The sequence below is a fragment of the Trichoderma reesei genome, assembly GCF_000167675.1.
Source record: "Trichoderma reesei QM6a unplaced genomic scaffold TRIREscaffold_7, whole genome shotgun sequence".
NCBI classification, from domain to species: domain Eukaryota; kingdom Fungi; phylum Ascomycota; class Sordariomycetes; order Hypocreales; family Hypocreaceae; genus Trichoderma; species Trichoderma reesei.
In genome coordinates this window covers 4,369-20,854 of record NW_006711154.1, presented here as the reverse complement: position 1 = coordinate 20,854, position 16,486 = coordinate 4,369, and the positions used below count along the sequence as shown (strand labels likewise).

The window sequence follows — 16,486 nt, the reverse complement described above, 5'->3', positions numbered from 1 at the left end:
GTCGGATGTTCATCTGCAGAGAGATCATTGATCTCAGTCGATCCATCACGGACAGCCGTTGCATCAGATCCCAACCACATCCGTTCACCCCCAAGGCCGGGTGGGCGCCCGTTTAAAAGCCACCAAGATCTCTCCTCCCACCATCTGTCCCGCGCTGTCTCATCTAGCCTCGTCTAGCTCAAGAGAACAGTAATCGCTAATGGATAGCCAGACAGCTTTTCGTCCCCCTTCCGAGGCGCATCTCTTGCCCTCTCGGCATTCCTGCATTACCAAGGGCTCACCGGGATAAAAGGGGGGGGCCATCTGCCCTTCTGCCATGGCTTACTACCTAGTAGTAGTTTGCCCCCCTTTGGAGCCGTCCAGCCATCTCTAACCAAACGCCCAAAACACCCCCCTGTGGTGATGTTTCCTGACCATTTTAGGCTCCCCTCCCCCTTGCAGAACCCTTTGATAAAGCGCTATTCCATCGCGGCGCAGCGAATAACGGGCTTTTGCTCGCCCGCCAAGCTTTTCCGCCGACCAGCGGGCCTTGCAGGGAGCATCCATGCCCGTAGCATCTTTGTACGGGAACAAGCGCCAGTGGACGATTTGAACGTGGCGCCGATTGGGCCGAGATTCCTGGGCCCTTGTCTAGCGTATTGCTTGTTTTTCTCTCTCTCAAAGCGTCCCGGTTGCCGTCGTGAGACGCTCTTCGAGCTCGGGGCATATCAATGCTGCGGCCAGCGAAGCTCCAGCGTATTGCCATTTTGGAATTATCCAGACCAGTGGATCGGCCATGCCCTGGGACAATGCGAAAATGAGCATTGAAACGGCGCCACTAGCAGCAACAGAGGCAGTCGAGGTCTCCCATCGACACTGGGTGGCACAAAGGTGTTTGGCGTAACAATGACGAGAGGCGAGTGAGAGGGAGTCTCAGCGCGAAACGAGCTGAAATCTTTTGCACGACCGACGCTTACTCGGATGATCACTTCATGACGGGAGAGAGTACCGAATATCACATGCTGGCAGTCCCCCGTGGCTGTGCTGCCTCCTCTTCCGTTACGGATCCAGTGCAACGATCGGGCATCGCCGTTTAATATGGGTCGAACCACTTCAAAAGTCACTGTCCTTCAGTTTCTCAGCCGCGAAAGTATGAAATTGGTGTTGATACAATTCTAGTGGTTATTGGCATGGACCTCATCTGGTCCTACGACAATTCAAGGCGAGGGCATCCGCCCTCGATCCCAATAAAAGTACTCCTAGCGTTGTACAAACCGGAATCCAGATCCTATCATGAATGCTTTTTCCAGAATCCCGCACCCAACGCCAACGCTATGCAATTCAATCATAAGACGAAGAAAAGACGGAGAGTATAGAAACTGCAACAACCATGCCGTTTTAACCATAGGGCGTCGTTGACTAACAAATCATGTTGGTGAGGATGTATCTCCCGCCTCCGGAGTGCCTCTAGAGGCCGCCTCCGACTGCTCAGCCCCCAGAGCGGCCGCCGTCGAAGGGATAGTCTCGCCTCGAGCGGTCCCTGAAGATGCCGTTGCTGCCGGGGTAGTGGGGGCTCCATTCTGCGCTCTGCCTTCGTCCTGGTTCATCGTGACAGGCGAGGCAATGTTCGCAGACTTTGGCGCCTCGATTTCGTCGTCGCAATGCAAAACCATGGAAGCGTCGACGCATTCGTAGAAGAGCATGAAGACGCCGGGCGACAGATTCATGACGGTCTCTTCGTTGACTGGCGACACGTTATGATCGCTTAGCCTCCACCAAGTCGAGTCTCTGTCATTGTAACTGGGCTTCTCATCATTTGTTGTTGTCGTTGTCTCGTCCTCCGCGCTCGGCTCGGCTGGCTTGTTGTCGGCCGGGCATCCAGGCGAGGCCACGGCCTTGTCATCTGCATGATCGGCGCTCTGCGACTTGAGAGGCGGATACTTCCGATAGCAGATGTAGTGCCCGTTCTCATGCCGCCCGTAATGCGTCACAACCGCTCTCAGCTCGTAGATGGGCCCCGTCAGCCTCGATTCGCCCATGTCTCCCGCGACCATGGATGTCATGGGATCCAGTTGCCAGCGCTCCTCCGCGTGTTGGGCTATCTTGTCAGCTGCGGCATCCTTGTCTGCGGACCTCGCGGATCCAGCACTCCCCAGGCACCATGGACCCAGATCCAGCGTCATCGGAAAGTTCACGGGCGCAGAGTTCTTGATCATGTTGAAGGTTGACGGGTCAAAGACGGATCGGTTGACGTGGACCGCCAGACTCTGAGGCGGCCGCGCGACCACCATCTGCTTCGTCTTTGTCACGTTGACTCTGCTTTGTGCGGCGATTTTGCAGCGATCTCTGATTGTCTCTTCGTCGAACTGGTCTTCTTCAAGCGCCTGCTGGACGGCTTCTAGTCTTCGTAGAGGCTCCCCCAGCTTATCGTCGGTCGCGCCCTCTGATCGCATTCTCTCCACAAGCTTAGTGAGGAGTCTCTGTGCTTTCAGCAGGGTGCATTTCGGGCACTCCACTCCCTCGATAGCCTCGAGTTTGCTGTATGCATCTAGTCGTTCGTACAGATCGTGGTGATTCTTGTCGAGACCGAGGCTGAGAGTCAGGCAGTTGAATGGGATCATGGACAGCCCTTCTGAGTAGCCGCACTGCACGCAGGCCACTCGCTGGGCCAGAAGGCCCTCCAAGGGGTTCCGCAAAGTTTTGATAGAGTCCGCTCTCGAGCCTGGTGACTGACTTTGGTAGCCACTGTCGTCGCTGTGTTCACTAGTCGAGCCTTCGTCCGTGTTGCTGAAGTCGCCACACTCCAATCCCGCGAGTTTTTCAGCAGATAGCTTCTTGGCTGCCAACGCCGCTGCCTTTTCGACATCGTCCAGAACCTTGCTATAGTACTCTTGGGCGTCTTGTTGCGTCCAAGTATTCATCGACTTGAGGACAGAAGGCGTCCAGATTGTTTTCCCATTATTCGAAACATTGTTGAGATCTGCAATGAGCGCGCGCAGCGTGTGAGCCACATTCCCATCAGCTGCATGCCCTGCCTCTTCCAGACCCTTGAGGCACGCTGAGAGGTAGCCAGGCATCGACTGCAGAGAAGCCAGCCCCTGCAGGACGCTGTTCTGGTAGCACGAATTATCTCGGTTCCCGAGTCCCGCCGGCCGGTCCGAGTCTGTCTTGAGGCCCAGAACACTGCCCGTCATGGACAGCGCTCTTGTTCTTGCGCGAAGCACCGAGTTCATGACGCCATCTTGACGGTCCAGGCCCATGACCCTCCGCATCGCCTCGCTCTTCGCCGCATGATTGCTCTGGTTCGTAGTATCGCGCATCGGTCGCGTCGCGGAGGAGTCCATCCAGTCGTCGAGCGCAAACAGCAGCGGCGCAGGCGTGAGAAATACCAGCGCGTCCCATAAGAAAGTGCCGAGCAGCGAGAAGATGCCCTCGAGCGATCCGTCGGGGCTGTAGAACTTGGCGAGCAGAGTCACCAGGAGGGCGGCGACGGTGACGAGGACGGCGACGCCGTTGATGCGATTCACAGCAGTCTCTCGCGCGTAGAATTGGCGACGGGCTGCGACCTGGTCGTCGTAAAACGTGTCGAACCCGCGCTGTCGCGAATTCATGCTGTAGGAGCTGCTTTTCCCTTTGCTCGGTATCCAACGCTCTTTGGGGGTTCTCGCAGGACTTTAGGCTATCGTGCAGCGGCGTCGCTTCGATGACGATGTTTCCATGACCAGGAGGGAGGCGTACAACTGGTTTTTGTCGAGTAAAAAAGCGGTTCAGAACCGTGGCGATCGAAGGCGCCTCGCTGGGAGAGCCGTCAAGGCAGGTTGCAGAAGGAGGAAGATAAGAAGAAGAGGAGAGAAGAAGAGAGCGATAAAAGAGGAGCCTTGTTGCTGGATCGGCGACTGATATGAAGCACGAAGCACGACTAGAAGCAGCGACTTGGGCCCAACTTCTGTTTATTAGAGGCGCTGGACGATTCAAACTTGGACTTGGACTTGCCAGCTGCAGCTCTTCATGAGAGAGGTCCGGTCAGAGCTGCAAATTCAATTGTTTCTAGTGGTGCGCTCGTGCCAGCTACTTAATAGCGCCTGGCGTCAACCCGTCTTTCTTCACGTGGCAAAACAGGCGCACGTTTGCAGACGGCATGCATGAACCATGCAGGTAGGATTGGAGCAGCTTGCCGCGCAAACACCACCCGCAACAGATGCCTAAGTGCCTCTGGACTCTGGAATCTGCAGGGCTGTCGTCTAGAGCATGGTGAGGAACTGGCCTCGAATGCGACCCGCGGACATTGATTGCACAACATCAAAGCTGCAGATCGGGTGCATGGCGCCACAGCGAACAGCGGCTTGGACAAGAATGAAGGCAAAAGACTACTACATAGTAATTAATAACCAAGGAGAGGTTCACTGGGTGTATTACATAACACAGCGAACTACAAGGGATCCCACCCGAGCCATGCCACCGCTGAGGTATTCCCCCCAATTGGTGGAACGAGTCTCGAGACATGCCCTCTCTTGGCTGTTATCCGTTCCTACTTACTTGTCATTTGCTCTCATTGCCGATTATAAGTCATGTCTTTCTTATCCAGAGGCCGGGTATTGAGGTTGGTCGCACACTCTCTTCCTCCCCAATTTGACCTTTCACCATAACTCATTTAACGTGCTCCAGCTCCAGCGTTGGCCGCATTAGAGGCCACAGCACGCATGCATGTAGCCTCATCCTTCGGCAAGCCTCGGCTGCTCTCCCACGACCACGATTCTATGCGACAACGCTCGGGACAAGCTCCAAAGGGCTCGTCTTCCAGAGCACCGAGTCTGGATTATCAGTCAAAGCTGAATTGTAACTACCTACCTACCTATCTCTGTATCATCAGCTACTACTACGAACTCCCCAAACACTAACACGTGCTACAAGGTCCAAGTTATGGCTTCGGTGCGTGCACTCACTCACATGTTACACATGACAGCATCAAGCATGGAATAGCCTTGCCCTAACCGACGAATCTCTCCGTGTAGCGACAACTGCCGTTGCGCTCAGTGCGTAAACCAGGATACTCTGCAGCGCAACTTTGACACCTTTGCGGTAACTATTGGCCAAAGCAGTCGCCGGTGCTGGTACACGGAGTGCTCGTATTGACATGCTTGCAGATACCCAAGGACATTTCGCCTACGGAGATTTCGGCCAAGGCTGAAGGTGTTGACATATTGTGTACGCTCGCCTTTGTACTACGCGCGCCATGACTTTCATTAACATCCGCCAGGGTCGGACTCTCATAGAAGCCACTATACTTGGTCTTGGCTGCGTAGCAATGTCCAGAGTACCCAACCTAAGGAGCTCTTAAACCAAGAGTAAGTTGCCTCATAAGACTCACGGTATATATCCAGACGCCTGACTTGCATCTCAGCGAGAGGAGCTTATGGGGCGCAGCCATATCCTCAGCTCCCCCAGAGGTCGACTTTGAGAATGTCATGAGCAGCGGCTCTTCCACGGGGATGGCCGAGCTGACCAGCAAGATTGTTTGTGCATGCTGCAATCTCCATGTTCCAATGACAAAAAGCTCACCATAAGTAGCGCCAATACGGGTTCTGTTTCGTCGTCAACTCTCCCAAGACTCCAGAAGACACGGAGAAGCTCCTCGAAAGCATTGGCCCCATTCGAAACACTCATTACGGCGGCTTCTACGACTTCATCCCCGATCTGGCCCTTGCTGATACGGCCTACACCAATCTGGCCCTCCCAGCACACACGGACACGACATACTTTACAGAGCCTGCCGGACTACAAGCATTCCACCTGCTGTCCCATACACCGCCCACGAACAAGCCCGCTTCCGAGGTCTTGGGTGGACAATCACTGCTGGTGGATGGGTTTTATGCTGCCGAGACCCTGAGGAGAGAGTCGCCAGAAGACTTTGAGATACTGCGCAGCGTCAAGCTCCCATGGCATGCAAGCGGCAATCAGGGAGTGGCGATTGCACCGGACATGGCATACCCCGTGATTGAGGTCAGCGGTGACAAGCTGCACAGGATCCGATGGAACAACGATGATCGCGGTGTTGTCCCCTTGGATGTCGACGTTGATGCGTGGTACGAAGCGGCACGAAAATGGAATGCGATACTGAAGCGGAAAGATCACGAATACTGGTTCCAGCTGGAGCCCGGCCGAGTCCTAAGTAAGTGGATGGATTGTCCTTGAATGACTTTGATCAGATTCAAATACTGACACTGTCAAGTCTTTGATAACTGGCGAGTGCTCCACGGGAGAAGCGCATTCGAGGGATTGCGGCGCATCTGCGGTGCCTATAGTGAGTCTTTTTCTACAACTATTTATTGGCCATATTGTGTGGCTGTCTTGCACATTGCGATGGGAGCCACGACTAATGAATGGTGTGGAATAGTCAGTCGAGATGACTTTGTCTCACGCTGGAAATTGACCAATTTTCCGCGTGAGGATGTAATTGCCTCGAACATGCAACTGCGGTAACGATTGGACTATCGTATATACAGGCTCAATTGGTGCCAGACCCGTACTAGAGTTGGGCGAATGATTGATAGATAGTGAAACGATGATAAGCCTTGAATAAGAAATGCTGTCCGCTAAGAGACGGTCGGTTCAGATGAGAGATTCCCGTGCAGCTAGCTCACCGAGAAGTCGCACAACAGGAACAGACAGCAAATATGAGCACACGTGTGAAACAACGATGCGCACACAAATGCGACGTCCATCACCATACCACCGACCTAAATAGTGTTCGTATTCATTCAATGTGTGTATATATTCAATTTGCAGTCTCCGTGATTCTTTCCTCCATCCCGCATTGAATCGACTCAATTTCTTCAGTCTTCAACTCCTGATAGGGAAGACGAATACTATCCTCACCTACCTATGTACTACTGAGTAGGTAGTAAAGCATCCCCCACCCCCACAGCCAACAAGTGTCGATGACGTGGGTTCTCCAGCCTCAACTCCTCGACCGAAATAGTACTACTATTACCTATTACCTACCTATGCAATGAAAAACAAAGTCCGAGATCGCATAAAGAGGGCGGAAATGGATCCCGCTAGGAAGCTTCTAGCTAGCTAGGCAATCGGGCTGGCGCGGCCCAACAAGCGGCTCCCACCACTGGCGAGTTTGTTGCTTGTTGTTGGTGCGGATAAAAGAGGTGGGAGGAGAGATCAATGATAGCTTGGGATCTCGACTCAGGCACAGAGGGGTGCCGAAAGAAGCAGTTGATGAGCATCTTGAAGTGATATTAGACTAAGGTACATGTACTGTAGTACCAGACTGTAGATTAGCAGGGCTGTGAGGTTGCTGGAGATGAGGTACAGATTTGTGTAAGCCAATCAGTCAACAAGCATCTTGCCAGAATAACCTCACCAGCAAATGACCTCTAATCTGAGACGAGCTGGCCTATCTCTGATCCATACGACAAGACTTGCACAATCTTCAGACAGGCACCTTGATACTGCATGTTGGAAGATACATACGGCGATAGGCTCCAGAACTCCAACGTGGGGTGACCCCGTTGACAGCGCATCCCCACATGGGGGCCCAGCTGGAGCCGGGAGGAGGAGTGACGAGGTCCAGCATCGAGACCAGAGCCAGGATAACGAGTCGACATTGGAGCGCGTCAACTTGGCCAAATGGACGTAAATGTCGCACCTGCAGAGACGGTCCCGCCGTGGGAAGGCAGTGGCTTCTGTTCCGGCGGTGACATGCCACTGCATGGCAGCGTACAGTACCTATATTGTTATAAAGGAGCGTCCAGTCCAGGTTGTCTCTCTCTCCCCCGCAGCATGTGTTACTGGTGATGGTGTCGCTTTGTCCAGCACTCCTTGATAACCCCCCCATTCACTCGCAGGCATCTTGATTTCGACCGACTTCGTTCTTTCTTGATCTCCGACCCTCGTTTCTACGCCAATCTCCAAACCGAACCTCAGCCAAGATGACACAGATGAAGAACGGCGCCTTTCCGCACGACAACGCCGCCGTCCCCAATGTCGAGCGAGTGTTGCCCCTGTTCTCGCTCAAGGGCCGAACGGCGATAGTCTCGGGTGCGGGTGCGGGCATCGGGCTGGCCGTGGCCCAGGCATTCGCAGAGGCCGGAGCCAATGTGGCCATCTGGTACAACAGCAACAAGCAGGCCGTGACCTCGGCCGAGGACATTGCCAAGACATACGGCGTCAAGTGTGCGTGTCCAATTCGGTGTTCTTTTTTTATTCCAATAAGTTTGAGGAGAGCTGTTGGCTAACGGTTTGTACGCACAATGCATAGGCAAGGCGTACCAGGTCAACGTGACTTCGGCCGAAGCCGTCGACAAGGCCATCACCGAGATCATCAAGGAGTTCAACGGCCGCCTCGACGTCTTCGTCGCCAACTCGGGCATCACATGGACCGAGGGCGCCTTCATCGACGGCTCCGTCGAGTCGGCGCGCAACGTCATGTCCGTCAACGTCGACGGCGTCATGTGGTGCGCCAAGAGCGCCGGCGCCCACTTCCGCCGCCAGAAGGAGGAGGGCACGACGATTGACGGGAAGCCCCTGGACAACTTCATCGCCGGCAGCTTCATCGCGACGGCGTCGATGAGCGGCAGCATCGTCAATGTGCCGCAGCTGCAGGCCGTGTACAACAGCTCCAAGGCCGCCGTGATTCATTTCTGTAAGTTGAGGGATGATGATGATAATGATAACACACAGTTTTTTGGCTGTGGATGAATTTCAATGGTAGTAGAGAGACTGACACGCAGGTGGCTGTTTTGTAGGCAAGAGTCTGGCGGTCGAGTGGACGGGCTTTGCCCGCGTCAACACCGTGTCTCCCGGATACATCATTACCGAAATCTCCAACTTTGTGCCCCCGGAGACCAAGACGCTGTGGAAGGACAAGATTGTCATGGGGTAAGTTGCAGCAGGAATTGCTTGTCCACTGCGTTTGTGTAGGTACTGACATGTTTGTGCCTGTACAGTCGCGAGGGTCGTGTCGGCGAGCTCAAGGGCGCATATCTTTACCTGGCCAGCGATGCGAGCTCCTACACCACGGGTCTGGATATGATTGTGGATGGCGGCTACAGCCTGCCATGAGGGGTTCCTGATCGATCAACATGTATACAAAACAAAGAAAGAACAAGAAGGGGAGAAAAAGCAACAGAAAGAGGTAGACCAAGGATGTGAAAGAGGACATGATACATGATGGTGTTGCAATAGAGGATAAGATACAGGTAGATTTGCTGCGTATTACATACTTTGGCGTCTTGGAGATCAAGGCAAAATGAAGCACAATGATATAAGTTCGAGTTCATCAGCCAAATGTCACAGATACCTGTTTCATGATGCGCTACTTGTCGTTTGATCAATACATCGTGCACAAAGTCGGTGGGATCGGGTTCAATTGATGATTGCTTCAACACCAATTGCCTAACATAAAGACATGGAACAGCAGCGATGCGAGCTTCTCCATTTCGAGGCTTACATCATCAATGCCGCCCAAACAAGCATCAAGTCTCGAAATCTTCAGGGTCCGGCGGCGGAATGGAAGGCGGGGCTGCAGCGGGAGCACACAATGAGCATGAAGGGACCTTCTGCTGGGCTCCGTTTTCCGCTGGTCCAATGCCAGGAGACTTTGCAAAACGCATGGCAAAAGGAGGGGCAGCTTCAGTTGGTACCTGATAAAAAGCAACATGAAGGGAGCAACCCAACCGTTTGCCTCGGTGCTACAGCTGTGTAGGAGTAAATTTGATCATTGTTTGAGAAATCAGTTGTGAGAGACACAACAAGGAGACTGGCGGTTGTTGTTCAAAAGGATGGAGTCTCTAATCTGATTCACGGTAGGACTCAAGTTGAAGCCTGAGATGGTGGCGGGTGATGTCAATGAATCCATGTCGCGCCTCCCCGCCCCTTTATTTGGCTTGACTGGGTGGCGCACTCCAGAGCCTGGGCTGCCATGAGAATCGTCACAGAGTCCCTGATGCCATCAAGACGAAGCACTGGATGCCTCGTAGGGAGTAGGAGAGGAGTTACTTATGTGTAACGATATGCTCTATATGTAGCAAGAGACTGTAGTTGGCTAGGTATGAATCACAGCCATCAGCGCTCATTGTAACACGAATATGTGACGCCGTGATTGGGCAGCACGAGGCTTACAACCACACACAAAGAAGTACCAAAGACACCAACTTGTCCCGCTCGGCCTCGCCTTTTGCTGGTAGCAGTACGAGGCCCAGCAGCACGCCAGACTGGAAGCTTCAGGCTCTAGCAGCGGGCTCCAGGTGCTAAAGTTGGCACGACCTCCGTTCCCCTAGCGGCGTGGATGTGGCCTAGCAGAGGCCTTAGCAGGTTAGCAGCCAGCCTCCTACCCCATGGCCAGCTCCCCAAACATTAGGTTCTTCTCCTGTCAGCCTCCACCACTGCACCCAGGGATCTCGCCTCTGCCTCGCCAGCGCTCCGATTTCTCGTCTCGACACCGCGACTCGGCTCTCCGTCACGTCGAATCTCTCTGTCTCCCGCTGCCCACGAGACTTGCCTCGCCCCCAGCGTCCGAACCGCCAGCTGCAGGCCTGCTGCTTGTCGCCCCTCACCGCTACCCGCCACGCTCCTGGGCCTCTTCGACCGCAGAATCTCCCGACGGCCTCCAGGTCCTGGTCCCTTAAAACCCCCAAAAAGGCCCCCGAAACCATCGCGCCTCTCCTCTCCTTTCCCTCGAGCCTCTAGGTCTTCTCCCAACTCTCCAGCCTTCTACCTACCTACCTAGTTGCCCGCCATGGACTCCGAAGGCGACCACGCCGAGCAGGCTCCTCGACGGACCGCCCAGGTCGACAATGCCATCCGCGCAATTCAGGAGAAGAAGCCGCTGCCCGAGATCGACTTCACCATCCACATGATGGAGGATGGCAACCAGGTCAGCACGCTCGAGCGAGTGTGCAAAGGTACGTCTGGCTGCACCCTGTGCTTTGTGTCGGCGTCTTTCTCTCAGCTACCCCGCGGCTGTCGTCGATATGGGGAGGCTGCTTGTCGGATTCGCCGCCCACCAAAAGGCACACGCAACGTCCCCAGTATGGCTTCGCTGACGGCTCGCGGCACCGCCCGTCTACAGATGTCCAGGCGCCGGCCATGTTCAAGCCTACGGACGAGCAGTTCTTCGAAGACGACAAGAAGGAAAAGCCCGACATCAACTTTCTCAAGCAGCACTTCTACCGCGAGGGCCGACTTACCGAGGAGCAGGCGCTGTGGATCATTAAGAAGGGTACCGAGCTCCTGCGTGCCGAGCCCAACCTGCTCGAGATGGACGCCCCCATCACCGTCTGCGGCGACGTCCACGGCCAGTACTACGACCTGATGAAGCTGTTCGAGGTCGGAGGCGACCCTGCCGAGACGCGATATCTCTTCCTCGGCGACTACGTCGATCGAGGATACTTTAGCATCGAATGCGTTCTCTACCTGTGGTCCCTCAAGATCCACTACCCCAAGACGTTGTGGCTGCTGCGAGGCAACCACGAGTGTCGCCACCTGACTGACTACTTCACCTTTAAGCTGGAGTGCAAGCACAAGTATTCCGAGGCCGTGTACGAAGCCTGCATGGAGTCATTCTGCTGTCTTCCCCTGGCTGCCGTTATGAACAAGCAGTTTTTGTGTATCCACGGTGGTCTGAGTCCCGAACTGCACACACTCGACGACCTGAGAAGTGTAAGATATCCCGCTGCTGAAGACCAAGGACATGCGTGGAGGAATTCGTCCCGCTCAACTACCGAGGCTGGCTAACACAACAATGCAGATTGATCGATTCAGGGAGCCGCCGACCCAGGGCCTCATGTGCGATATCCTTTGGGCCGATCCGCTCGAAGACTTTGGGCAGGAAAAGTCGAGCGACTTCTTTTTGCACAACCACGTGCGTGGTTGTTCGTACTTTTTCTCATATCACGCCGCCTGTGCGTTCCTCGAAAAGAACAACCTGCTGTCGGTGATTCGTGCCCACGAAGCCCAGGATGCCGGTTACAGAATGTACCGCAAGACGCGGACGACGGGCTTCCCCAGTGTCATGACCATCTTCTCGGCGCCAAACTATCTCGACGTCTACAACAACAAGGCGGCTGTGCTCAAGTACGAGAACAATGTCATGAACATTCGACAGTTCAACTGCACGCCCCACCCTTACTGGCTGCCCAACTTTATGGACGTCTTCACCTGGTCGCTGCCGTTCGTGGGTGAAAAGATTACCGACATGCTCATTGCCATCCTGAGCACGTGCTCGGAGGAAGAGCTCAAGGAGGAGACGCCGTCGTCACAGTCCCCCGGGCCCAGCTCGCCGTCCACTGCTAGTGCTCTGGAGGACCCCAACTCCATCGAGTTCAAGCGCAGGGCGATCAAGAACAAGATTCTGGCCATCGGCCGCATGTCGCGCGTCTTCCAGGTTCTGCGAGAGGAGTCAGAGCGTGTGACGGAGCTCAAGACCGTCTCGGGAGGAAGACTGCCCGCCGGCACCCTTATGCTCGGCGCCGAAGGTATCAAGAATGCCATTAGCTCATTTGAGGATGCCAGAAAAGTCGACTTGCAGAACGAGCATCTTCCCCCGACCCACGAGGAAGTGGTTAAGCATCAGGAGGAGGAGAGGGCAATCGCCCTGCAGAAGGCGGCGGAGGAGGCGGATAATGACAAGAAGCTGCACCAGCTGTCCCGGAGACTCAGCACGTAAGTGGTACCCTTCGGCACGAAGTCGCTGCTGTGTCGGGAGACTGACAATTTTTTGGACGTTTTTAGTGACCGCAAGAACAGATCATGAAAGGGCAATGGGATTTTCAGCAAAGTTTCGCAGCGACAATGGGATTTAGAAGGATTTGGGATACGGACTGGCAATTGCGAGCTCCCTCTTGAATGGAGTCGATGACTTGATGCTTTCATGTTACCCATATCATCGATCTCATCTTGCTTTCCTCTCCATTTTGAACGTTATATTATGAATCAAAGACTAGGCTTTGGCTAGAGCAAAAAAGAGTCGGGGTTGGTTTGGCGATGGGAGAGTGGGGGTCATTGGATGGGTGAGGATAGTGGAAGCGATGACATTGCATTTCCATGATGTGATTTCGCTGTGTTTGTGAAGCAAAGGCGTGCAGTGCTCAAAGGTCGTTGCGCGGAGGTGTCAACCATCCCATGCTGCGGCGATGCTTCTGATATACTTGTATCTCGTCTTTGTTTTCCTCTTGTTGTAACAGTCTGCTAGTACTAGGAGTATACCAGGTATATGTTGGTACGTAGGATAGGGGTCCGCTGTCACGCGAGCGTTGACGATGGGGCCCCTGATTGTTGATGAGGAGGGGGGGGAGAGGCCCGCCCATGATAGGTTTAAATTCATGCTTTTTTTTTTTTTTTGCGCCTGTTCTAATTTCTTACGATTGACGTTGCAATGCGGCTGAAAAAAAAAAGAGGATTTTGCGCTTACGACCGATTGGGGTCAGCAATGATGCCCGTGTCAAGAAGTCTCAGAGGCTGTGCCAGGAGTGCGGATCCTTTCTCGAGAGTCCCAGGATCGGGGGACGAGCTGATGTTGCCCCCTTGTCATCTCTGGATCTAGGCGAGGCTTGGGGGCGGTTTTCTCTCTTTGCCAAGCGCGGAGATCTTTGGGGATTTTGAGGGCTGATGTTTGTGGTTTATGATTGTGAACGTGGGTAGTTGTGTTGAAAAGTTGATGAGGATAGAAAATTGTCTCGAGACTAGGGAAATGAAGACTGGATACTACTATTACTAGTATCTGCTAAACAGAGTTTGGACGAGTTCTAGACTTTGACAATGATATCCGGCATGAATCAAGGAGTGTAGGCAACCAGGCATGTGATCAGACAGATGATACAGAACACGAAGAATTCAAGACACAATGATCTGCAACTTTGACGGTTGTCAGAAATGCTTCTGTTTCGTCCCGTCCCGTCCATTGGTCTGGTCTGGTTTGGCTTGTGATAGTACTACCTAGTAATGCCCCGGGCAATATTTTGCCCGTCTTACGGCCCCTCAGGTTCGTCCAAGGAGGGCAACGTGTGCGACAACGGCGCGATGAAACACGGCGCAGAGGCTGCGATGCCATTTTCGGCAAGTCAGGGATCGTTTACAGAAGATTGAGCATCTTGTGAGCTGGAGAATCCTTGTCATTGCTTTGCGGTAGTAGTTGGTCGTAAAGGGAGGTACAATTACGATGAGTGTGTGTTAATAGGTACATACTAATAGCCAAGAGCTGGGTTAAGGCTGGAACTAAAGGCGTGACCCGGCAGCTTGGACCTATCACGACTTTTTGCTTCAGTGTTCATTTCCACCCTTTTGAGTCAGTTTCCTTTGGGGAAATGATGTGCAGACGGACGTCCTGAGCTAACAACTTAGACATGCATGGGGGGGAGGAGGAGGAGGACAGGATTCGATTTAGAACATTTGAAGAAAGGCTCGAGCGGAGTTGCGGCCGAGGGGAGAAAAGGACAGGATGAGGCGGCTGAGGATTCGTCTGGAGATTGGTCTTGGCCATGTCCTGGGCTGGTATAAACTGCAGACGAGGACCCTGTTCTTCATGACTAGTCCAGTCGAATTGGGCTGTTCTTATCCAAGGTTGGTGGTGATTTAGCTTGGGGAGCCCCCCCCGTCCGTTTTGACGAGAAGCTTTCGTCCGTCTCCTCCTTTTGACTCGTCACCGTCCCGAATATCACACTAGGTGTCTGATCTGTCCATCTTCACTACTATATTTCTTACTATGGATCCGGCACAAGATGGACCCGGCGAGCGCCAGCATAAAGGCCAAGACGGAGCCGCACAGAAGCAGTCGCCGCCGGAAGACGAGCGCCAGCTGATCTCTCCTCCTCCTCCTGACTCTCCTCCTCCTCCTGACTCTCCTCCTCCTCCTCCTGCTGCTGCTGCTGCCGGTACCGCTACTTCTCCTCCTCTCTCTCCGCCTCCCGTCGAGCGAGCAGCCAGTCCGTCGTCGACAATCAGTTCTGGCTACGGACCTACCATGGGCATGTATCCCGCCCACGACGAGGGCCTGCCGGAAGTGGTGATGCCGGACGAGACGCCCCAAGCCCTGTCCCGCCTCGAGGCCGAGTACAAGCGCAAGTACCTCGAGGGCGATTCCGCGCCGCAGACGGTGATCCCCAAGGACATGGACACGACCAAGATTGCCGTGGCGGGGGGCAGTCCGTATGAGGTGACGCCCGATGGGACGAGAGTCGATGTTGAGGGAGCGGGGACAGCAGGGAAAGGTGCCGAGAAGAGGATCTTGGGGTTGAGGAAGAAGACGTTTTGGATCCTGGTTGGGATTGTGCTTGCGTTGGTGGTGGCTGCGGCGGTAGGGGGTGGCGTTGGGGGAGGACTGGCCTCGAAGAAGGACAAAGGGGGGGCATCTTCTGTGGACGAAGCTGCGACGACCAGCAGGTGAGGGTTTCTTTCACCAGATGCAGAAGAAAAAAAAAAAGTCTCATCGACGAAACAAACTAAAGCGTACTCATAATACTGACTCTTACTCTCTCAGCGGCCCGCCAACATCAACCTCTCCATCGCCAAGCTCGACGACCAGCAGCAGCAGCAGCAGCAGCAGAACATCAACATCCTCGACGACTTCATCAGCCTCTTCCTCCCCTACGCCAACCTTCCTCAACAACCAGACCACCTCGGCCAACACCTTTGCCTTCCAGGCCTTTGCCGCCAACAAGTTCCTCGGCAACGCCACGGCCGTCATCGACGACGAGGGCGGCACCGACCTGGGCTTCGAGGCGCACAGCTACGTCTGGCTGCCGGCGCTGACGGACTGCTGCATTACTTTCTGCACGAATGCCACCAGCAAGGGCATGGTCGGGTGGCTGTGCAGCCAGCGCAAGCAGCCCGAGTCGTCGGATCCGTTCAGGAGGGTGTATGTGTGGTGTCATCAGAAGCATGACAAGCCGAATGCCATTTGCATAGGTGAGTTTGGGTGAGGTGGTGATGTCTGATGGACAAGGGTCTCTGTTACTGACTGTGTGTAGATCCAAAGACTTGAGGGGAGGCTGAGATAGGGTTCCCCCCCTTTTTCGTTTTTGCTGCTTTGGGATTTGGGTTTCCGGTGTGGACTTGAAGCGAATTGCTTGCTTAAGATTGGTTTTGATTCGAGACTTTCTACTAATGATCAAAATTGCTTGATGGAGAATTGACTCAGTGCGCTTGTTGGGTTTTGGGAACTCTATGGCTGTGTCTCGTCTGACCGAGGTGTGCAAAGACAGCTAGATGATTGTATTATATTCCCGAGCCTTTGATAACTGATACACTTTCTGCGTTTGGCTGACCAGCAAGCGGTCAAAGTAAGTTTGGGGCGCACAGATTAAGAGGTGTTGAGCTGTTCTTGTACGAAAGATGCTTCAGATGACCTCCCAACAATGCTCGACATGTTTCCAAGAAGATGACTAGGACTGACCCTATCCGCAAGCATAGTCTCCGATGCCAACTCGTACACTCTCCTGACCAGTAGCTGGTCCAGCAGATATTTGACTTTGCTGACTTCTTCCCGGAAACCAGCCGT

General features: G+C 54.1%; 5 protein-coding genes across 5 annotated transcripts; 4 read left to right on the top strand and 1 right to left on the bottom strand.

The window, feature by feature from the left end:
• Positions 1 to 1,406: 1,406 nt before the first annotated feature.
• TRIREDRAFT_106205 (uncharacterized protein) lies at positions 1,407 to 3,590 on the bottom strand (the record flags this gene model as incomplete). The annotated part of the gene is made up of 1 exon (XM_006964378.1): positions 1,407 to 3,590. The coding sequence occupies one exon, from the start codon at positions 3,588 to 3,590 to the stop codon at positions 1,407 to 1,409; it is 2,184 nt and encodes a 727-aa protein (XP_006964440.1).
• A 1,402-nt stretch (positions 3,591 to 4,992) lies between these two features.
• Positions 4,993 to 6,459, top strand: TRIREDRAFT_60232 (uncharacterized protein; the record flags this gene model as incomplete). The annotated part of the gene is made up of 7 exons (XM_006964562.1): positions 4,993 to 5,058; positions 5,124 to 5,184; positions 5,237 to 5,324; positions 5,387 to 5,492; positions 5,548 to 6,148; positions 6,209 to 6,280; positions 6,374 to 6,459. Coding segments are annotated over 7 exons (1,080 nt in total), but the record flags the coding sequence as incomplete, so codon positions are not given.
• Positions 6,460 to 7,931: 1,472 nt separating this feature from the next.
• On the top strand, positions 7,932 to 9,054 carry TRIREDRAFT_60033 (uncharacterized protein; the record flags this gene model as incomplete). The annotated part of the gene is made up of 4 exons (XM_006964561.1): positions 7,932 to 8,166; positions 8,252 to 8,635; positions 8,739 to 8,871; positions 8,940 to 9,054. The coding sequence occupies 4 exons, from the start codon at positions 7,932 to 7,934 to the stop codon at positions 9,052 to 9,054; spliced, it is 867 nt and encodes a 288-aa protein (XP_006964623.1).
• A 1,795-nt stretch (positions 9,055 to 10,849) lies between these two features.
• On the top strand, positions 10,850 to 12,658 carry TRIREDRAFT_59944 (calcineurin; the record flags this gene model as incomplete). Its single annotated transcript, XM_006964560.1, has 3 exons — positions 10,850 to 10,895; positions 11,063 to 11,652; positions 11,741 to 12,658. The coding sequence occupies 3 exons, from the start codon at positions 10,850 to 10,852 to the stop codon at positions 12,656 to 12,658; spliced, it is 1,554 nt and encodes a 517-aa protein (XP_006964622.1).
• Positions 12,659 to 14,692: 2,034 nt separating this feature from the next.
• TRIREDRAFT_121285 (uncharacterized protein) lies at positions 14,693 to 15,988 on the top strand (the record flags this gene model as incomplete). Its single annotated transcript, XM_006964559.1, has 3 exons — positions 14,693 to 15,369; positions 15,467 to 15,894; positions 15,957 to 15,988. 3 exons carry the CDS (start codon positions 14,693 to 14,695, stop codon positions 15,968 to 15,970), a joined length of 1,119 nt encoding a protein of 372 aa, XP_006964621.1. The 3' UTR covers positions 15,971 to 15,988.
• Positions 15,989 to 16,486: the final 498 nt, after the last annotated feature.